At 32.9% G+C, this 24,528-nt stretch overlaps 1 protein-coding gene across 2 annotated transcripts in view; it reads right to left on the minus strand.

Annotated features, from left to right (window-relative positions):
- LOC121125621 (uncharacterized) overlaps positions 1-22,635 on the minus strand; it is a 42,836-nt gene extending 20,201 nt beyond the window's left edge. For both annotated transcript variants that reach the window (XM_040720809.2, XM_040720808.2), the window contains exons 1-4: positions 21,963-22,635; positions 21,666-21,845; positions 18,316-18,629; positions 17,006-17,270 (exon numbers count right to left, since the gene is read on the minus strand). In XM_040720809.2, coding sequence (XP_040576743.1) covers positions 17,006-17,270; positions 18,316-18,629; positions 21,666-21,845; positions 21,963-22,103 — 900 coding nt within the window. In that variant the 5' untranslated portion in view covers positions 22,104-22,635. The remainder of the gene's footprint in view (positions 1-17,005; positions 17,271-18,315; positions 18,630-21,665; positions 21,846-21,962) is intronic.
- Between the last annotated feature and the right edge of the window lie 1,893 nt (positions 22,636-24,528).

Here is a 24,528-nt window from a genome sequence, read left to right on the forward strand (position 1 = left end):
CATCTCATATTCATAATATTTAGATTTTACTGAAATTATTTAATTTGTAAGGTGAAGTAAATACTTTAATGGTAATGTGACAATGATGTCATGTGTAGCGTATTTGATAATATCAGACGTTTTTCAAGGACCGATAACTTGGAAGGGACTTTTTGCTTTAGTACTCTATTGCAAAAAAGATACAACCCTAATTTTTCAAATGTGCTCATATCATAAAACTTCAATATTAACTTTTAGCAAGTTGTGACATATAATTATTGTTTATTTTGTACCAATTGCGAATTTGCATGACCTACCAACAGGAAAAAAGAAAAATTAGAAACGCGAACAATTTGTATCATGAACAAACACTATTGTTAGATAAATCAATATTTGCTTTCTGCTATTTTAATGTTGATTAAGTTTCGCTGGTAATTAGAAAAAACCTATCTTTTTATTGGATCAAAGATACTCATAATTCTGCAGATTGCAAAAATATTTGGAAAAATATATCATATTATTTCAAAAAGAAAACAATATAAGAGTTGTAGAACATATGACAAGAAAAGAGAGTGTTATTTTTTGTAGATGTAACATCAACAGTGTTTTTTGATATTTTTTCAAAGCTCTTATCTTTATTCTTTAAATAAGATATTAATTTAAATAATAATAATAATTTATGACACAAAAAAAATTATAATAAAAAGTGTTTTTTGGAAATTCATTCATTTTCAGTGCGAGTGAAATGTATTGCTTCTAAATTTTATATAAAATTAGGAAAATTTGAGTTACTTAAATGTTAATTTAATTCTGATACGGTTCGATCTAAATAAAAGTACAATGACTTGCACTTATTCTCTTCTCTCTGCAACTTTGTTTAAATAATAAAGATTAGAGTAGGTTGGACCGGCGTTGCCCGGGACATTAAGATATTAAAATTAATTTAGAACTCTTCTGCTTAGTATAAAACGAAAAATAAAGACCCTCAAATTTTAAGAATGATTCAAATGTTGGTTTTATGAGTATGATTATACTAATATATTGGCAGGCATTATATAAACACTCTTCTTTCAAACGATGAGGAACTAGATGCTTTATTCTGAGTCAAACGCCGAACTTGGAGCCTCATATCCGCTTGCCTGAGTATCTGGGAAGTCTCCTAATATCCCAAAATACAGTCCGGATCTCTGGATATAAATGCAATTTAAACACTAGCACAGTCGAGTTTTTAGGTACCAAGGAACCTTTCTAAAATGCTATAATACCCCCAGCCCATGGGCTGTCCAGGTAAACTGCTGGGCCCGAGTCAAGTTGAATTTCTCTGCTGCCGCTTCCCTGAGCATCAAAAAACCCTTCTAATATACAAAATACAATATATTATACGCGGTGTTACCTCCCTTACACAAAAATACCCAATGTTTTTTTGTTACCAGCTGGCGTTTCCTTCTTCACTGAACGAGAAGTTCAGTAGAACTTGTTGTCTATTGAATGAACAAATAAAGTATTGGACCGACATGGTATATGTGTAGAGGCAGCATAAAAAGGTCCTGGAATTTGAAAGATAAAACCAACGAGAAAAGTTCATGACTCATGGTCGACTCTCACTTTCAATTTGATTAACTTTTCTTGTCTCTTTCTATCCCAACTTCTCGTATAAAAATGAAATTGTGAATGAAGGAAAATAACCTAATAATTGTTTAATAGTGTTCAAATATAATTCTAAATAGCAGGGCCCCCAATTAATTATTCGATAAATAGTACAAACATAATTTAAAGAACAGTATCTTCTTAAAAAAGTTAATTTAACAGAAAACGTTCTTACAAAAACTGCTTTCACGATCTTTTATGCATCCTTCTCCAGAAGTTGTAATTCACTGTTGGACTCAGAATAAAATAGAAGATCGATATCGGTGTCTTTACTAGATGCACAATGGGATTTTTTTGTTCTATTTCCATTCTTTCATAACAGCTTGTAGCTAATCTGAAACGTTATGATAGCCAAGCTACTCTTTTTTTGCAACATTTTTCAAATTTTCAGGGTTGCAATGACTTTTTTTGGTTTCATTATTTTAAAACACCCACAGGTTATATTCTCTGTTACTCTAAAAATATTTTTATGTCCTACTAACTATTAACATAATTTAATAATTTTTAAATTTTTTCAAGAATAATTATAAGATTTTTACCTAATTTTATATCTATAAAAAGTTTTTTTTTTTTAGCATCAAATCTAGATTTAAAAAAAATCAATTTATTTAAAAGCGTGTATTTTGAGCCTTTTAATAGGGTTGAGACAATTGTTGAATAAGAAAACATTCAGTAATTTACATACAAACAAATTAATTTCCTACAAAATTGTTTATTAATTTCAAACATGAGCTTATATTTGACATGGAATCATCCCATTCTCAGAAAATGTAATTTAAAGGTACCAAAATGCTTTTTTGTGAGATTTTGTTCGTAAGGGATAATTTGATTTTAAATATATTTAGATATTATTTTTAAAACAAATGGAGGAATTAAAATCGTAATTAATTAATTCATGTTTCCTTTACAAAAGTCTATTAGTTTCTAGAACTGATAAATGACTTTGGAGAGAGAAAAGGTACAATTGGTATAAAGAGAGAACATGCAACATTCCTAGTAGCATTAGACCAGTGAAAAAATTGTAAAGATATATTTAAAATTAGAGAAATTTTTTCCATGAATTAAAAAAAAAAAAAAAAAAAAAATACAATGGAATTAGGCGGGAATTCATCATTCATGAAGAAAAATGTACACTCCACGAGGATTTTTTAAAGACAAATAGAAAAAAACATAAGACCATATTTTTTTCCTTTTCTAAAAATAACATGGTTATTTTTCTCTACATTTTAACACCCCTTCTTATTTGGGTGCGTGGACAAAACGTCAACTGACAGAACGTCGACTGACAAAACGTCGAATAGACTAAACGTCGAACAGGCAAAACGTCGAATGACAGAAGGTCGACCGTAGAATATAAAATAAAGGCTACTCCAAATGTTGTTGTAATATATCCTATTCAGACATTTCCAACCTGAAATATAACACAGCAGCACCATTTCTATATAAACTATCAGTAAGGGCCCCTCCCAATCCCCCTTATACATGTTGGGGATGTTTTCAGTCACCGCCGTGTCCCAAAGTGGGATAAAACCCACTATTTAATCTACCATTATGAGCACGTCACAACCCATATGTACCCCCTAATGTTTGAGCTGCTTTTGGGTACAGCATGACCCCAAAATGGGATGACACCCACCTCCACTATTTAAATTTACCCCACCTCCATTTATAGCCTGAAAGGACCCCCGAAATTTGAAATTGTTTCGAGTTTCATCTCATATTGAGACCTCACGGTACTCAAAATAGCCCCAAATTTCGAAGAATAAATGGGGGTTTGTGTGGGTTCTTTACTGTTAGTTTATGTATAGGTGGTGTGATAAATATCTCGGGCTTGAAATGTCTGGAGTGAAACGTCGTAGAAACAGTTTTTAATATTTTGAAATGCAATATTTTCCGGCGACGTGTTGTCCATTCAAAGTTTTGTCTGTCGACTTTTTGACTTACTACCACTTATTTGTAGTTTGTTGACACACCTGACGTCACGTTGCATTTACTATCGTGCATCTGCACTATCTTGCAAATTTTTATATTACTGTATTTTAAGTTACTCAGACCTATTAAAAATTCTCGAAAACTCATTTGATACTAAAATCAAATTACTATTCGTGATCAACGCTTCAATTACTTCTAGAATTAGATGTGGAAGTTAAATGATGTGTCTCGCTTGTTGACTTTTATTATTAATATATCTGTTTTTAATCAATTTAAATTCGTATTTGCAAACATTGAGTGGAGAAAATAAGTATTTGATTCGGCCCGATAACTGACATTGATAACAATTTTACATGGGATTAACTTCCAGAGACTGGATGAGTCACTTCATAATCTTAATGTAATTAATCTTAAGCTACTCCTTTGTGGTTTTGATCGTATTTTTTTGGCCATAGTCGTACAACATGATCAATTCCATGACTCATTTTCAGTGCACTGGACCGAGAGTAGATGGTGGTCATCTAAGTATGCCTTTTATCCACTGCAGTTTATATTGAGAATGGAGAACTAGGGACTGACTAGAACACTCTACAATGTTATTGGGGTTCTTTTCAAGGCACTCCATTGTTGATTTAGCCGTATGTTTCGGGTCATGGCCGTGATGGAAACAACAGTGAACCATCCATTTTCAGTGCCCTGCCTTGAGAGAAGGAGATTGTCGCCCAAGATTTATGTACATGACCATCCTCCCTTTGATGCAGTTAAGTCATCATTTTACCTTAACAGAGAAACACCCCCAAAATCAAAGGGGCGTCCGCAGGGGGAGGGTTGGAGAAGATGTAGACCCCCCCCTCCCAAATTAAGAAATTTTTGATTCTTAATAGAAAATATAATATTTGATTTTGTTTTTCCTAAAAATTTAGTATTTGACAAAAAAAAATTATTTTTTCAATTTTTCTTCAAAAAAATGTACTTGTATACTAATAACTATAGGTTTTTGATTTTTTTTCAAAAAAATTTAATATTTTAAATTTAATTTTAGAATATTTTTCCCAAAAGATTTAATTTTTTGAGAATAGCTATAGATTTCTGAGATTGCTGTCAAAAAAAAATTAATTATTGGTTAAAAACTATGGTTTTTTGATATTTTTGTCCAAAAAATTTAATATTTGAATTTTTTTTTTCTAAATATTTAAATTTAATTTTTTGGAAGCAACTTTTAATTTTTGAAAAATTTTTGTCCAAAAAATTTTATATTTTGTGTGTAGCTATGGATTTTTCAAATTTTTTTCCCAAAAAAAAAAAAATTTAATTGTCTCTAAATAGCTAAGATTTTTGAAATCGTTATTCGTAAAATACAATATTTCATTTTTTTTTTCTAAAAATTTAGTATTTCATAAGGAAGATTTAAATTTTTGAATTCTTTTTCAAAAAAATGTAATTGTATGTGACATAGCTTTAGATGAAAGATTTAATAAATTAAATTTAGTTTCAGACTTTTTATTTTTTATGAACTGTAATTTTTTATAGCATGATTATTATTCAGATACTATGAACAATGGTTTTCATCAATAGTTTATGTTTTTGGTTTATTCTAAAGAGAAATACTGAACCCTGTCTGAAACGTATGTTTCTATTAAATTACATTAGGCGAATCTTAATCAAAAGACATGATGTAACAACGAACTGCGCAAGAGAGGAAAAAGTACATATATACAAACTTTAGACGAAAAAGAATTAGAGATAAGAAAAAAACATTCTTGATAGATATTTTCTTTCCTCAAGAATGAAAAAATACTGAAAACAGCCTTAGAAAATATAAAATAGACTACAAAAATAGGGCTCTTTTTATTACAGTATTATTTTCATCTGTGATGATTATTAGTGATGACAATCCGTGTATTTCGGAGAGTGTTAAAAAAAAAAATCAACCCAATAATTTGAGGATTATTTTGGAGAAGAGCAGCTTACAATCAAATGTGACGGGAGGATGATATGAAGGAAATAAACTAGGGTTACTACCATGTAGTTCCTCAATTCTACAGAGTGCTACAGTGAAATTTTCTGCGATCAAGAAGCAAAACCAAAACCTTAATAACTTTTATTAGAAAAGTATAATGAAAAATGTTATTAAAACCCCTTTATAGCAATCAATCTTGGGAAGAATGATTCAATATGGCCGCCTCCAGCCTCTTTCACCGCCTCCACAAGAGGTTGGAACATGTCACAGGTTGCCACAATGTAATCGCCGGACATATTTGCCGATTGCTTCTTGATGCTGGTCTTGAGCTCCTGCACATTTCTGTGTGATGTCTTCCCAACCTTGCTCTCTAGGACGTTACACACACTGAAGTCGAGGGATTGAGATTAGGAAGGAAGAGGAACAGAAGGTCTTCTCCCAGAAGTCAGCAAAGTACTCCTTGCATAAGTTTTGTCTCTTCAAGACCGTATGGTTGGGGCACCGTCTTGGGTAGCCACATAGTTGTTCTCCGGATAGTTATCCTTCAGCCACAGCAAATTTTTCCGACTCAGGACATTATAGTAGGCCTCAGCCCCGATTTTCTCATTAGGCATGAAGAAGAAGGGATCCATTTTCTTCCCCATCAGAGGCCATGACATTGTTTGGACCGGATGTTTTTCTTGAAGGCGCCCTGAACTTCCTCAGATGATGCTGCTATAAATCTTTCGCTACTGCAGTTGATAACCTAGTGGACTTTGAAGATCTTCAAAGTGAACGGATGACTCTTAAAGTAATCAAGGACTTTTTTGTTTCTCTGAAGGCCTTAAGGCCTTCATCCTGTCAACGAGGAGATATCTAGGAGTCCTGCCAAAGCTCTTAAGGAGCGAATTTATTATGAACTGCCCTCCTGATTGTGATCTTCGTCCACGTTGAACTCGTCAGGCAAGTGGCGTACTGGTGATGTTGGATCTTGCTTGATCTTGGCTTCCCGGGGTTTGAAAAATGTTTTATCTCGTTTCAAACCATTTTGACTATTTCCTGCCTTTCTTTTGACTATTTCCTGCCTTTCTTTTGACTCCTTTCCCATTCTCCTTGGCAACTATATTATTCTGGCATGTCCTCACGATCATGCTGACAATGTATAAAATTCTTTTTGGATCAACATCCGCGTCGATAAGATCCGAAACCCTTTGCCTTTTTGATTCCTGTTCCCTCATTTATTGTTTGACTTTGATAAAATAAAAACAATGCACAAGAAAAACAACACATGTATCAGAATATTAATTCAGATGTCATCTGAAACCTTAACTAGTGAGAAAAAATGTCCTTGTCACACACAGTCTTTACTCTGAGTACAACAATTATTTACAATTAAACCCCAGCAAAAAATCATACAGGTTACTAATCCTATTTTATGAGCATATATAATTGATTGTAGTTGAAAAGAGCGTTCATTACTCAGGAATGAAATAATGACATTTTTATACTTCTCAATCCCTAATTGGTGTTCTAAACGTTGATTGATTGAACTCGAATTAGCATTTATTTAGCTGCAAACAGTTCTCACTCTCATTGAAGAATGTCTCAAATAATGGAGAAAATTGCCCTACTATACACATTTTTTGAGCTTTGCTAAAAACAAGCACAATTATATAATTAAAACAATGTTTTAGTTTATGACTTTTTATGTTAAAGTAAACTCTTTTGTCATTGTTGAATAGAAAAATGCAACATATCATGTTTGGCTTTATTTAACGGAAGAATATAATAAATGAATCACGCAACTCAACAGAAACTTTAATATCCTGATATCTACATAGTGCTTTTATTAGTTTAGATGCCACTGTTGGATAATGCTTTTTTTATGTGGGGGGAAGGGGGCGGGTATGAAGCTATTTTTTAACCAATATTTTAAACCATACTACAGTTTCAAACTGTGGACCAAAGTTATAATAATGTTTCGAAATTAAATACATTGCCCCAATACAATATTGTTCCTTGCAATTCTGAAAAAATAAAGATATTTTATGTTAATTCTTTTATAAAAAACGTCAATTTTGTATATAGAACCGAGTAGTACAGATTTTTACTACTATACCTGTTTTGAATGTTTCTGCATTGCAATAAAATATTGTAGAATCACATCTGTAAGTTCAGAAAAATCATTAATATTTTCGTTTCTGTATGTATATAAAAGCGAAAATATATAAATGCATATATCAATATTTATATTGTCGTATATAGTGATCCCATCAGTCATTTGGACTGGTCCTTAAGATCGTCAGTCCTTCAAACTGTCAAACTGTCTGTTCTAGCACTGATTAAAAAAGAAGAAGAAAAGTTAGTCCACGTCATCAAGGACATCACTTTGTAAGTCTTTAGGAATGATATGCAGCACTAAACAGAACTGTACCGAGACTGAACGGAACGGGACTAAAGTCTTTAGTCCTAAATAATCCGATACAACAATATCCTTACTTATACCAGTTGGGAACTTGAAGCTTACACACTTGTATTTTATTGATTTAAGAGGTTATTTGTAGGGAAATAATAATTGTTTGTTATGAAGTAGGCATCTATGCATTTTAAGCACCTAATGCTTGTTTAAGGTTTTAAATAGTACAAGAAATGTCATCCCAGTTAGTTTCAAAATATAGGGCATCAACTCTTCTTTGAGCGGGTCACACTCCAACAGAGGTGGCCAGGCTGACGGGAATGAAAATAAATTGCTCTGTTCAGCCAAAGAGATTATGGAGATAAATTGATTTTTATCACTGGAGGAAGAAAAAATGCTGATCTCGTATCTTCTTTAAATAATGATTTGATAGGTCCATAAAGAGGAAGATCCGGGTGGGTCGTCAATATTGAAAAAAAGCAAGCATTCAATTTACGGTGGATAAAATCTGATTTATAGCGTACAGTGGTGGTTTTTATTCCACGTCCAACCTCTTTTATTAATTAAAAAAAATGAGTCTTTCTGTCTTTTCCCTAAATGTAAACTTTCTTATCTCGAATATCCGTAAGAGGGACTCATTAAATATCTTTACTTTCTGAATTGGCCCGATGTCGTTGTTCTTTGTGACACGAGAATTATTATAAAGAATTATTATAGTTTTAAGGAGCAATACAATCTGTTTGAGTCTTTAGAAGGGATTGCTGTATTGGTAAAATAAAACTTGTCACCCATCATGAGGTATGCACATCCGAGCGGTAATCTATGCTACAAAACCATAAAACACTGTGGTTCAAAAATTGATATCTTTGGAATATATGGACCTAAATGAAGATAATCAATAATTATATTTTAATGTTTTTCGACCTTTATTCAGTAACGTGAATACAACTATTACGGGTGAATTAAATCTAAAACTTTAAAAAGCCTTAAAAATACTAAATGCAAATAGAATGGGGAATCGAAAAGGTTCCTTAGAAATGAAAAAAAATATGATGGATAAAAATATTATTGACTGCACTGCTGCATTCGAAAAGGACAACTTACACACCTTCTCTACTAATACACGACATAATAAGAAAGTCCCATCCAGACTTGACCTATGGTTTTATAGAAACAGTGGAAGCTATAAACCAGTGGACTTTCAAGTAATTCCTAATTCAATATAAAATCATCTAACCATACGGACCACATTTGAAATGATAATTAACAGACAGAGAGATGGAGACTCAACAGTTCTATCTTAAGTAATTCAGACTGTCAAAGGAAAATGTTCAATTACTAATACCAGAATTTGCCTGGAAGAAGATTGAAATTGAATATTCTATAAGAGAAGCAGTTTAAAGAAAATTTAATATACTCAACATAACCAAAATGGGTCAAAGCATTCAGTCTTCTTGCTGATAAAAAATTCGTAGACATCTTTTCGGAAGTAAAATTTAGAAAAACAGAGCTTGCAAGAAAAGTAAAAAATTTCTGAATAGAATTGTGAAAAAAAAAACAAAAAAACATTTTATGGATCTGGACGATGGAATTTACGACTCTGATAATAAACTGGAGAAGAACCCTTCAATAATCAACAATATAGTTGTTGATTATTTCAAAGAGCTCTATCGTTGTAGAGAATGCAAAAATTCAGTAACTTGCACTCAATGTACAATTAGCAATGCAAATTTCGCTGATAACATTAAAGCTCAAATGTCAACTGATATTCCCAAATCAGTGTCCGCCATAGAAAGACATATTTCTGAGGCAGAAATAGTTTTTGCTATCCAAAGCTGGCGCAAAAAGGGAAAATCTTCAGGAACGTGTTGGATTACATTTGAATTATACAAAATCTTTGCCCAAGAATTTGCACCTATTTTAAAAGAGTTATTCGAATATATTATATTAAAAGGCGTGTTTCTGTCATATTTCAACTATGGATTACTCACAACTATTCCAAAAAAGAATAAGGGTACAAGATTTGTTAGTAACCTTAGACCATATAACCCTTCAAAATACTCTGTACTAAATTTTCTCATATGTCAATACTGAACACTAAAGGAGACACTGCCTGACATATTACATGCCTCTCAACGGAAGTTCGTTACAGGGAAAATAATACAAAATATTATTGTTAATCTTCAAACAGCCTTTGAAAATGAATAGAAGGCTACTATGGTAGCACTTGATTTATATAAGGAATTTGACACCATATCTATAACATCGCCATGAGGCTGTTTCAAGAGTACTTTCAGGTACTCTTGAAACGGCCGGAAAATTCTAAACAGACTTGGGAGCAGATTATTTTTTTCTGCAGCTTAACAAGAGAAACAACCGACCATATACTGTGGGAATGCAGCGGATTAACGGAAATCTATAGTGGCGTAAAAATCATCATGGAAGAGGGATTTCCCCTCCAACTTTCGAAAAAAGATTTTTTATCAACAGTAAGTGACGGAAAAATCGATACAATAATAACAAAAGCACAGCATATAATATACAAATTGCGCACTACAGGAGACGGTAACTTTGATGGCAGTTTACTTATATTAAGATTGTATTTTAGGACTTTGAATGGGATTACTTGTTAATTATTATTTTATTGTCATGCAGCTCGATGGTTTTTGATGAGTGAAAGGTAAATTTGCAATGTAGTACATAATTACCAATGATGACTAGAATGAGCATGTAGTTTTTTTACTGATATACTTTATTTGATAAGTTATTATATCAGTGTAATCTATATTAGAAAATTGTCGAATATAACAACAAAGCAGCCAACAACAACAACAAAAAAAAATTTGTTGAATAAGTTTCGTTGACAAAACTGACACCAAACATTTCTGGCTAGCCGCTCAAACAATAAACAACGTCCTACCTTCTGATGCACTCAAAGTTCGTTGTTAAACAATCTTCAGAGGCTGACTATAACATATAAATATCTATAAAAATGCCAATTTTTTACTAACAATATTCCTGCAGGGATTTTTAAAGAACTATAGGGTTGACAAAGTAAATCCTGAATAACATTAACAGCTAATTATGAGAGTTGTATAGCTATCGTGAAAATTTTTTAATACTTGCGACAAGCTAAATGTGTTAGCTATCGAATTTAACAACAAGGTTTTTTGAGTATCTCGTCGTTCAAGCATGAAAAAAGTTAGAAGAATTTCTATCATTGAAGCTTGCCGTGCAAGACACTCTGCTCAGAAGATAACATTTCCTTCTTCAAATATCCAAAATTATCAGTTTATGACTTGATTAAGGCCTTTGATGAGGGGGGAAAAGACTGAGAGAGCAGCTCATTCAACAAGATCTGATTAAATCCAAAGTAAAAGGATCATGCCTGGCTTGAAACGATCATATGCCACTCATCCAGACACGCCAATTGCTAAGCTGACCAAGGACCGTAACATGAGCAAAGGGACCATCAAAATTGCCATCAGGATTGACCTGGCTTACTTGTCGAGTGTCAGAGCCTCAAAGCATCTGCTAACAGAGTAGAACCAGGCAGACAGAATCAGCAAAGGTAAAACAAAATCTTTGAGAAAATTTACAGCATTGACGCTTACCATAACCGTAGAAACGATAAATGGATCTGTTTGGACCCTGAAGAGGTCCAACCAGTCATAAAAACAAAGAATCAGGCTTCAGGTATGGTTTTGGCGGTAATCAGCATGGAAGGACAAGTAATGCCCCCCCCCCCACTTCTTCCAAAAGGACCAGAAGGTGACCAAGGAGGTCTACATGGACGTTTTCAAGGACGTTGTCATCCCGTGGTATGAATGAAGTAACTGATGGGAAGCCATATGTATTCCAGCAACACTCTGCACCTGTTCAAAAGGCAACGATGGTCCAAGAGTTATTAAGATAAAATGTTCCAGTTTTTTGCCCTACATTCTATTAGCCTGGACCTCAATCCATATGAGGGTTGAGGATCACCTACAAGAATAATCATGCCTCAATTACGCCATTGTAGGTCTCCATCGGCCATAAAATAAAGGACTTAGATCTGCATGAGGTAACATGGACATGCAAGGCATTTAGGTGCTCTGTAGAGATCCTGATCAAGAACGAAGGCTTGGATTATAAACAATCATTTTACATTTAATGTGGCTTTCAAATGTATAAAAAATAATATTTCTATCAAACCTGCAAGTTATTCCGGATATGCCTTGTCCACCCTGTATATAACATACATCAGTCATTTAGGCTCATAAAGCTTATGTAATTGCTAATCAAAAGCCTGAAGTAGAATTTATATTTCACATGAACAATATGAATATACACCTCGACATGAAATAATGGAAATTAAATATAATTTAGTGAAATATCATGCATATAGTATAAAAAAACCAACCATATCCTAATACCTTTCATACCTTTATACCAAATAATATGTTAATACTTTCCTTTCCAAGGTAATATCGTCCTTATTGAGGTTATTGAAAGAGGTAAACAAAATAACTAATCACGAATAGGAATAAAAACTTTGATATTCATCAGATTTATGTCGTGTAGAAGCTCTGATTTCAACTATTAGAGGTATCTTGTACAAGTTGGAACCAGAAATTGAGATAAAACATTTTTAATGGAGACTGTTGTTTGGAATGCGAATCGGAATAAACAGCAGAGTTTGATTTTCTATTTTAATTACTGCTAGTGTGAAAAAGTAATAATTGGACCTTATAACCTGAGTAGTAGTATTATGAATGGAAAAAAGAAATATTATGTTATAAACTTCAAATATGATACAAACTTATATGCATACAAAAATGGTCTACATCTTTATTTACTTAGAAATATCCTAAATCTATTTTTGCAAAAAAAAAATTGTCAATAACATTTATTAGAATTTTAAAGAGGAACACAAACCTACTAATATTTTTTTTTGTACGTGCCAAAACAAAAAAGTTATCAAGAATAATGTTGTCGAAAAGATCCTCCTCAATAAATGGTTCATTTTTTGAAAATATTGCAAAAATTGTGTAATAAAAAGTTTGGATATTGAATATACTTCAATGTATAATTAGAGTCTAAAATTTTATTAGTAACACGTAGCATTTTGTTGGATTTTCTTTATAAAAAATTCAAAATTGGCAAATTATTCAAAAATGACAGATAGTTAAACATCAATTTTTATGAGTCCAATTTATATACAAACGAATCTCCAAACGAAATTACAATATTTAAGCTTTTTTTTTTTTGCCCATAACTTTTTTGATTTTGAATAAATCTAAAAAAAGAAGTTATTCGTATGGTTGTTTTTTGAAACGTAATCACTTTTTAAATTATAGCTCCACCCCCAATTATGTCTCTTTGAGATGCAAAAAACCGTTTTTGTTTTTGGGTATAGCTAAGCCCCCCTTATATGACCCCTTAAAAATCATCACCCCATCTTAGCCCAACCAGGTTATAAAAAAGGACCTATACAAAATTTCAACGTCCTAGGTCCAACAGTATTGGCATGCATAAAGGACACATTTCAAACACTCTCTTTTAAATATATACAGATCATATAAGACGTACAATTCTCAAATTTCCACAATTTGCTATTACAAGTTACAACTGTTTCTTAAATGACAATAAATTCTTTCAAAAAAGTACCGGGAATTGTTAAATAAAACATAAATTTCACATTTAATAATTAAAATTTTTAAGTTGCCTTCAAAGTAATCTCCATTGGGTGGAATACAGACATGCCAACGTTTTTTCCTATCCTTGAAATATTTTTTTAAATGCACTTTATGACATGGCTTTTACTCTTTGCACGAATTTTATTACATGGATTCAATAGACTCAAAGTGGATTCTACTGTGTCGCAATTTAAGTTCAGGGAACAAAAAAATAAATAAAAATGAAGTGACACAGAGCTAAATCAGGTGAATATGGTGGTTGATCGATGGTATTTATTGAGTGATTGGCATGGAATTCGCTCACAATTGTGGTTCTGTGCGATGGTGCATTATCGTAGTGTAAAATCCACGAATTGTTCTTCTACAATTCTGGCTGTTTTTGATGGATTTTCTCACGCAAATTCCTTAGTACGCCCAAATTAGTACTCTTTCTTGACCGCTTCTCCATTTAGAATGAATTCATGATGCACTTGAGTGCAGATATCAAAGAAAAAAATGAGTACCACCTTTACGATCTCACAGCCATCCTTTGTATTTCTCATATGCACTTTTTCTTTTATCAAACTGATTCACCATAAGCTTCTCTAATATTTTCAACGCGTCAGCACATGAATTTTACATTGCCACACAAAATTTAAGGCAAACTATTTGTTCAATAGTTTCGTTCATTTTTTCCAAACCGTGGAGCACTAGGGAGGTAGACTGACTTATACTGATGTTTCAATTAAACCAGTCTACAAATCGCCCTCAAACTTGGAGACATAATGAAAGGCAGTGTTGCCACCCTAGACAAAAAAATAATGCTTTTAAATCCCTTCAGGGCAGAAAATTTAAATTAGAAATTTCCGATACTTTTTTCACAGAATGTATGTACAGAACAAATATATTTGTAGAATTCTGTTCATTTGTTACTCATAGGATCAAAAATGAAGAGATTTTTGACTGGTGAGTCCCCGAAGATATTTTGCTAAACGTTTTTTAAAATCTTCTAATTGACAAAAAAATATTAGGTCCTTGTTTAGAGTGCTTAGCTTTAGAGGGCCTTCATAATTAACTTTTTGGTTTTTTTTAGACAATGATTAAAGGTAAAACAGAGCAAGAGAAATGATTTTATCATAAAATAAAAGTTGTTCAGTGTATTGGTTCATATATCACAGACAACCGTTTTTCCCTCCACCAGAGCGTGTCTTTAATACTAACTTTTTGACATTACAATTTGATAAAAAAACAAGGTGATTCAGTAATTGGTGAAGGTTCACAAGTCCAAAATATTCCCTTTTGCATGGACAGCAAAAAGTATCTAATTTTCAGTAAGTTAGTTTAAATGTTATAATATTGAAATATATTTGACAAAATGATAAAAAAGCATCGAAAACTCAATCTTATAAAAACAAATGCCAAGCAAAGCTGTTTGGTTCAGCCTGGTTATGTTTACATTTAGAGTACCAATTCCCAAAAACTGCTGGTGGTTTTTGTAAAAATTGGTGTAATAGGAGTGACCCGCGGTATTATCCACTTTTTTAAATGTTTATCCCACAATTTGTAGGCAATTTTTTTTTTTTTTCTCGTTTGGACATTCCTCTATAGAAATTGTTTAACAAACAGGAGGAAATCAATTGGTCTTTAAAATAAACTCTTCCTTTAAATTGAACTTCCTTCCGGACTAAAGCTAACAAAGTTTTAATCTCTCACTCACTATAGATATGCAACGAGTCATCTTGTACAGTATATTTTAATTTTCAATGAAACTATTGTATAAAAATATACATCCTACCAAACACATTCTTAACTCAATGGCATGAAACATTCTATCAGTACACATTTGTCAATGGTTAAAAATATACTAATCAATATCTAAGACTCATGCGTCTTTGAAGCAAATAATAGAATGCAGTTTACAAAGCATAACTTTTTATTCTGGACTATGATCATCCCTCATATAGACATCCATAAATTATGACTTGATTTCATGCATCCTTATTTCAAGCTGCATGGACACAAGATGACTCGTTGCATATCCGTAGTGAGTGGGGGATTCCAAAAGACGGACATTCAAGGGAGTCCTTGGAGCAAATCTTACTGCCTGGGGCAGACTTCCTGCACATGCACTCTTCTGCAATGAAAAGTTATTATACTCTCAGGAAAGATTGCATTTCAGATTGCTTTAAATATATTCCCCTCCTTTTTCGTTGTCTCTCTCTTTGTTTTTATCTCTTTTCTTCTTCTCTCTCTTTGTTTTTAACACTTTTTACCCGGGACATACCAATATATATGGGCTTTTATTATAAGATCAATTCAAAAATGAGTTTAATATTTGAAATATTGTCGTTGCCTTATCTCAAATTGATAACAATATAGAACATTTTTGGGGCAACTTTATTATTCTAAATTAAAGTTCATACTTTCATCTACTCAATGAGATACTTCTAAACTTTTTGAATCTATTGGTCTTAAAGCTACGAGCCTCTGAATAAAAGCACTTATTTCCCCCCCTTAATCAAATAAAACTCGAGTTATAAGTATGATGTACACATTTTATAATTTTTATACAATCGGCTTTAAAATATGTCAATAAAATTTATCCCTATCTTCGACACCAAGGGTTTAAAACCCATTTGAACCTTAAAAATATCCAAAAATAGCAAAAATTCATGGCCTTTTTCTGAAGGCCATGAGGCTCTGAGAGAGAAAAAATAAGCCTACATTTGGAATTAGGGGATAAAACCGTATTAAGTTGATCATATGCTGTAGAGTGTATAAAACAGTGATTTTGTTGGAAAATATAACTTGTAAACCATTTAAAAAATTAAATGCAGCAATATGTTCTTAAAAATTAGTTTTGTTGCACTAGAAGATAGTAAGAAAGAAAATGCAATGAATGTCATAGGTAGCTGGCTCCAGTTGGCCAAAAGTTTGGAGATTATTAGTAATTATAAAAGAGAATTAATTGTGCTCTTCTCAAGTTAAGGAGGATTTTTGTGAGTTTCTCCTAGTTTCCTTTTTTTTTTACATCGGTTTGCTATAGCACTGCCGAGCTCATTTAGTTTTTTGACCTCTTCTTTTTGCCTTGTTCCACTCTCCACCATTACCAAAGCTATAAACAAAATTTACAAGCGATGACCACAAGATTGAGAGGAGTGTTTTGAAGACCCTTGGTGTACAGCAATGAACATGATAAGTTCAGTGGCTCTGACATTTATAAAATATTCTCCGACGATGGATGTTAGACAATTTGACTCATGGAACCTGCCTTACTTAATACTGTTTTTATAGATGTGGGTTATGTTATTAATCATTAGAAAAAATTTCATTAGGCCCAAATTCATTAAAAGAGAAATAACATATCTAAATATTTTTTAGTAGAAATTACTACTATACAAATTATGAACCACCAACAATTTTTGCACTACTTACCTCTGGCTGCCGATGGCCTGTAGTTGAAGATCCCTTTATGATGGATTCAGTACTATTCTGCTTGTTTTTTGTTTTAGCGGAGGCTTTGGATCGAGTCTTTGTTGAATCGTCATTAATAACTTTGGGTGGACTTCCATTCGAACTATTTTGATTGCCGGAGGACTTTGTTTCTGGTTTTGAAATATCAGTTATCCCTGAAAAGGCATCTGTACTTTTTGTTCTTCTTAAATCCAGGACGATCACTTTCTTTTCCTCAGTCAAACCACTGCAATAATGTATTAAAGGTTAGATTACTTTATAAGAAGATAATTTTTTCTTTAGTGTTGTGTTGACTTGAGTCGAGTCGATTGAGTAGTTAAAGATCAACTATAGTGTTAAATTAGAACAGAAAAAAGAAAGAGAAGCATGTTTTAGCTACGAACGCCAACTGCCCATTTATTATTTTGGCGATTATGTCTACATTTTCTGAGCAGACATAAGATAATATTTTTTTAATAACTGTAAGGTTCGTCAATTCGTTACAAAACTGACCTATAAATATGTTTCTTCTTTGTTCCTCAAAGATTTGAAGAACTTTATAGTGAAAAGACGTATCTCAATGGATAACAAGCTCAGGGAAATTATTCTCTTGACCCATGTGCATAGTTTTGCACCCCGTTCATTTTCTGTAGTAGGAAATGTACATTATGTACATGGACTTTAAATAATATTTCTAGGTCAGATAGAGTAAATGTAATACTATAATGTTTATTTACACTGAATCATTGCAACTCCATCTGACTAATTAATGAAACATTAAAAAAAAACACTCATTATTTCTGCCAAGGAAGTTAAACTGAGGTTATGTTTATTGCCTGTTTGTTTGTTTTGTTAGTCAGAAGGATTAGACCAAAATTTACAAATCAATTTTGATCAAACTTGGTGCGACGATTATATATGGTCACAGTCAGAGGCCATTAAATTTGGAGAGGTTAAGGTCAAAGGGCAAGTTAACGTAAAACTTGAAAAAATGCATAATTGACCATAACTTTGGAACAAATCGAGAAACATAACTCAATTTGATATTTGGGGAAGGTTTGGCGATATTCTGAGTGTAGTTAGAAATTGTAAATGATTCGAAAATTACTTAAGGACTGCGCCACAATACATTTAATGAGTTTTAGTGATACAAATCACAAAGCCAACTGTATAGAATATGAAGTCGATTCTGGTTTTGCGAATTTGTAAAATGACTCACTATTGGAGCCGTGTCGAAACACAATTGACTCAAGTCTAGTCGACACAACACTACTGTATTTTGAAGGATTTACTCTTTCTCCGGAGTTTTGCACCTTCTTGTGGAGGATGCCGACTGTGAGCGTGTTGTGGGTGTGGTCGGAGTAGCTCGGTTTGCTTCAAGGGATGGAAAATTACCGCTTCCAGAATGGGTTGGTGAGTCTAACTTTGTGTATTTAAGAAGTAATTCTTCAGGAATAATATCCTCATCGTCTTCTCCTTCCAAACTATTTGACATGGAAGATGTGGCAATTGACTCTTCGTTCTCTTCATGGCGAATATCGATTTCAGTTTTCTTAAGGTTTAGTTCCTCATTTGGAGTCAGGAGCGTTTTTCCGTCGGAAATTCCCTGTTGTCGTGAGAATAATATCAAAAACATTATAATCTAAATATTTAATAAAATAGGCTTGAAAAGTGATCAAATTAGAATACGCCTTTGGTAAATGAATTAATCGATTTAAAATATGGATAATATTATCAATAAGTAACATTCGATATACGTCTCATAAGTTTTTTTCTAAGGGTAAAAATTAATATATATTATATTCGTTGGGCTAGCAAAAAATTTAAGATTCAACAAAGTTTGATGACATTGGTCCACTTATTTTGAAAAACGGAACAAAATTGAATTTTCCTGTCAATCAAAATATTGTACAATTTAAGGTACAGCATTATTTTCGCAGCTGACATATAGCAAATAACAACCAATAAAAAATTGGAGAGAACCATCCCTGGCACTACCCATACTGATAATCAATCTTTGCAGTTTTGGATGAAGTTAATTTTAATTAGCCAAATCCCTTTTGACCTCCATCCTCGCCTACCTTTGACTTCAGCATATGGGGCGGATTCAGACCAGGACTTGTGCTAAACGTACACCAAATTTGATTGTTCTCAAAGAGTGCATAACTGAGGAACTAACAAAGCTAGAGCCAAGTTATATTATTCTAGTCGACTTCGTACATTGAGCCAGTTGAAGAGCATTATTGAGGACAAAGGGTTACCAATGAAATAAAATATAAGCTTATGCTATTTGTATGATATGTCAAAATATCGAATATTTAGTAATAAATATTATAAAGATAAGTGTTCAAAAATGTTTCATTAAACTAAAACAGTGTTTTCTGGTATACTGGTACTTTAGTAGTACCGTAATGCTGATAAATTTAAGACAGCACAATACTGAAATGGTGTTGCTGATAGTACTGACAGCGTCATTACGTGATAAAAAATATTTTCGCTAATGACGTAACCCTTCGAAATTTCTGATTTCCTTTTAGAAGAAAAGTTGGGTGATACAATACATACCAAAATCTTACATTGTTAAAAAATTACAAACGATTAGTGATGGATTGGTTTTTGAGAAAACTGAAAAGACGGAAGTTAACCCCTTATTCATTTTGTCAGTCCTAGGGTCGGTCCTTATCGTTTTTTTTATGGTAAATACAACAGCTTAAATGACTTAGTTACTAACTAAGTTATGTCGGCTGTTGTAAACAGCATATTTCAGGAAGCACACTGTTACTTCTGTTATTGTTGTAACTTTGATCAAGTTAGAGTGCAGTACATTGTATATTATCTGAAAAATTGGATATAAAAGAGCTGTGTGCAAGAGGGGTGACAAGTTTGCTTACACTCGAGCAAAAACAGTCTGGTGAACAAGTTTCAATTGCGTGTTCATCAAAGTTTTCATAGCAACAGCGTATAACTTTTTTTTTTTTTTTTAAAAGTGTATAGAACTTTGGTGGGTCAGGTAAATAGAAAAGTAATATTCAATAATTTTTTTGTCCTCATTTTGAAGAAATATCTATTGATTTATAGACTTTGAGTCAATAATAAAATGAGGTAAAAGGTCATGACCGTCACTATAAGTCTGTGTGGGAGTGACCCCTTGAATTATTTGAGTCTGAAAAATTGGATGGACTATTGTCAAATTGTAGAAAAAAATCCCCACATCAAATGGTTTCACTCATAATCCTAATATATTCAATATATTGGGATTAATCAACCACATTCAAAGAGACGAACAACCTTCAGGTGAAAGTAAGAGGGATATGGCTAGACGTAATAGAAGTAAGTTAAAGCTATCATTCATACTAATATTTATGCTTTTTGTACGATACGCCAAAATATAAAGTTCTTAGTAAAAAATATTTAAGAGATAGCACCAAAAATGATTTCATTCACCCTACAGCTGTATTCACTTAACGCACTCATTTAGCAACCATAATTTATCCCTTTGCTTCGATACTTTTTCTTTTCTTTTAAGGACTTTTGATAAACCCTCTCTATGAGTCGTTCCTTGGTAACTAAGGAAACCTGTTTCAAGGGCTCAACTTCTTTTACATTACCATCTCAGTGAAAATGAGAAGATACAGTCAAACTGGGAAACTTGGAACTCTTTACACCGAAATAGGAAGCTAGAAAACCAATATATGCATTCATGGCAAACGAACATGTCTCATATATAAGTGAGATAGATTCCCAAATATGAAGTAGTTTGTTCGAATAATTAAATAACTAACCATGGCCATAATCTGATAAAATCAAAGAGTTTTTGAGCCACGTAGAAATACTAAAGAGGATTATTAATGTCAACCCTACGCATTTCCCGAAAATACGTGACTCTCCATGTATATAGTGCTCCCTGGATGGATGTGTCGAAGAGGAACGAAAAAATTCCTTTATGTCTGGGCAAAGAATCATAATTAAATTTCAATCGATTGGAGTAATCAATAATGTTTGGGTTTATATTCTATGTCTTCATATAATTTAACTGCATTAATTGTATTTAATTGCCTTATAATATGTTAATATGCCGTATGATATGGTTCAAACTTGAGTGTACATCACACTGATTTGAGTATTAAACCAATGATACCGTTCCTATTTCATTGCACCTTATCTTTTTTCTAATTTCCGTACGACTTTTCCTTCTTGAAGGGGAAGAAATCATCAGAAAATACTTGAAATTATTTAAAAAAAAAAGAGAAGTTCTGTCAAAAGACCCCTTATGGTGAGCCCACTGGGTTGGACCTAGGAGGCTGGAACTATACTTGGGTACATCTTTTAAACTTGGCCAGGCTAAGACGGGTTGGTATTTTTTCAGAGGGGGGATGTCATCTAAGGGGCTTATTTTACACCCAAAACAAACAAAAAATGAGATTAGATGGTGTTTGAGTTATAAAAGCTTTCAAAATCAAAAAAAAAAAAAAAATGACGGTCAAAAAAATAAAAATAAATTAAGAAATTTGTGAAACTGCATTATTGTTTTTTTTTCAGGTGCAAGAAACAAAATGGGTTTCTAATAGAATATTAGATTCGTAGAAAAGAAAAAAGTCTATATATCGGTATCCAGAGAGAACAGAATCAGAAACTGACTTACCCAAGAAATTTTAGTATTTTTGAAGAATTCATCATTTTCTTTTTTCAGCTCTCTATTCATGGGATGGTTACAGAGTTTGGAACAAGTTCTCACATGAGGTCTATTCAAACTATCGAATCGACGATGTACAAACGGAGCAGGACGAACCATTTCTTTTGAATCAAACTGTAGATTTTTGATCTAAAAATAAGTATGGAAAAACATAAGAAATTAAAGTTCATTCATTAAAAAAATTAATCACATCCTTTAACAAGGATTAAGAACAAATAATTATGTGTAGGTACATGATAAACTCACTTCCCCTACAATTGCTTTAGAGTATTTTTTTATTCCAAAAAGGATTGATCTCATCCATTGACATCTGGTCATAGTGTAGTTCTTCATTTTTAAGAGCTTTAAAGTGTTTATAAAATTGGTAGGAAGGGGGATTTTTGCCATAAAGAACAAAAGGCTCACTGTGAGGCTTCAAATCCTGCCCTTGTTCACTCTCCATGCTCATGACGTAATGTGTTTACATATATATCAGAGATAAAATAATAGGTATAAGAAGACATTGCTCAGGCCCATGAAATAAGTAAGTGAAAAACGACATTTGGGCTTTTATAAAGGCATGGAAATATGAAATACATCCTTTTAATTTAATATTAGGTGAATTCTACGAAGGGAAGAATAAATGGTATACGTCATTCGTGTAAAGTTGATTAAATAATAACATCATCTAGTATGATATCTCAAAAACAACATCCTCCAAAGAAAAACATATTTCATGGACACGTCGTTTCCTTTTTTATATTTCAAAAGAAACAGACAATAGGCCTAAAATCAGTTGCTAATTATCCAATGTTTTTCGTTATGGAGTTAGTATTTTACAACAATTGATGATTTTTGACATCCAAGCCTGACCTAATTCAACCAATCAACATCCCGAACATGGATAAGGAGAAACAATAGAAGTATCGACAGCTGACAATACAAAACATATTTTGTATTGTAACGTAACCTCCATGAATACATCCTTTTAATTGAGCATTAACAAGGTGAATTATGTGAAGGGAATCAAAATTGTGCATGTCATGCGAGAGCAAAGATAAGTAATAACGTTATCTCTACCCGTATCTCAAAAGTGACATCTTGCGAGAGGAGGGGAGGAAGAGTTCATTAGACAAAGAATCTACTCAAACTATTACTTGGCTTATAGCCTTGTCACTTGTATTGTATCAGTTCTTATTCTGCTGGTCCAGTCAAATCCAGTCTGCTCCCATTCGTATTTGGGACGGGTCCTTAAAACTAAGAGTCCAAAGGACTGATTAAATAAGAAGAAATAAAGTTAATTCACGTCATTAAGGACTGAACTTTACAAGTTTTTAGGACTGATATACAGGATGCCATCTTCAGCCTAAATAAGGATACTACTTGTCAACACTCACTAAAAATAACGGATATCAACGAGTGGGGGGCTGGGTCCTTGTCAGAGATAGAAAAGAGCCCTTATATCCACTGCAAGCACAAGCCAAGTCTCAAGTCTTTCCTCAGAAGTCTAAGTCAAGTCTATAAATATTTTCATCAAGTCCAGTCTCAATATCCATTTTCAAAAACTGAAATGGCTTTGGATTGATTCAAAGTCGAGCAGACGCCTGTATAAGCTTTCGAGTCCAAGTGTAGTGATGAGTATTTGTTTTGAGCTCTTTGATTATGTGATCAAGTCGAGTCGCGAGTAACGAGTCCAAGTCTGTATCTCTGGTCCATGCTGTTGCAATTTTTAACGGGTCCGCTCTAAGTATTACTTTATCTCTGGTTTACACATGTATGTATAAATAAAAAAAGTGTCAACGATGATTACTGCAAATGTTGGTAATTATGCAGTTAAAGGGATTTGTGGTTTAGGACACATGGCACTTTTTTTCACTGTTGTGTCCCACAAACTAAAGAAACATTTTTTCTACAAAGTATGCTTCACTTTCTCTTGACAATGTTCTAAAATAATAAATTGCTTTTATTTGTTATTTTTTTTGTATCAGAGAAGGGGGGGCGAAGGAATGGAATGACATAAAAGAGGTTAATTTCTCTTTTTTTCCCACTCTATGTATTACAGAGTATACAACACACTTTTCCTACGCAACGTGTTGTCCTAAATAAAGCAAATTATTCCAGCTTTCGTTATTACCCGGTGTACTCTAGGTCCCCTCTCTTCAATTCTTTGCCTTTAACATGTTGAATATTTAATCTTGTACTTTACCTGCAATCACATTGGTAGTTGAATTGATTAGTGCTCATCAAGGTTATCAAAAATACTCGAGGGATTTTGTTGCTAATAGTTTAATGTTAAACCGTCAAATTTGGATTTTCTCTTCATTAGCATTCATCAACTAACCTCGTTTAGACGGAAACTTTTCCCCATTTTTTTAAACAAAATTATACATTTAATGGATCTAGTATGTTTCTTCCTGGAATTTTTGTCCTACGATTTTTCGTTGCTCATAACTGTTTGTACCTTGTCTCCTTGACAGAGGTTATAATAAAACTTTAAAAGCTGAATTAACTTAGTTACCACAAGAGAGCAATACGTTCTGATAATATAAAGGGAGTGGGGATCAAATTGTCGCCAAAATATTTTTCTACAAAAAACAACACAAAATATACATTTTTTAACTTTTTTATTGAAAATCAAAACTATGACGAACATATAGGTATAGAGTAGGCATTCATTCGATATAATCACCGTTGGCATCAATACGGCCTCTGAACTGGCCGCAGGCTCCTCTGACCATCTCATTGTCCATGTTGCCGAATACCTCCTTGATGGAGTCTATCAGGCTGACCTTGGTGCTATGGGGATGTCTGTTGGTATGTTTCTCGACATAGC

This window comes from Lepeophtheirus salmonis, chromosome 10 (assembly GCF_016086655.4).
Source record: "Lepeophtheirus salmonis chromosome 10, UVic_Lsal_1.4, whole genome shotgun sequence".
Lineage (NCBI taxonomy): Eukaryota > Metazoa > Arthropoda > Copepoda > Siphonostomatoida > Caligidae > Lepeophtheirus > Lepeophtheirus salmonis.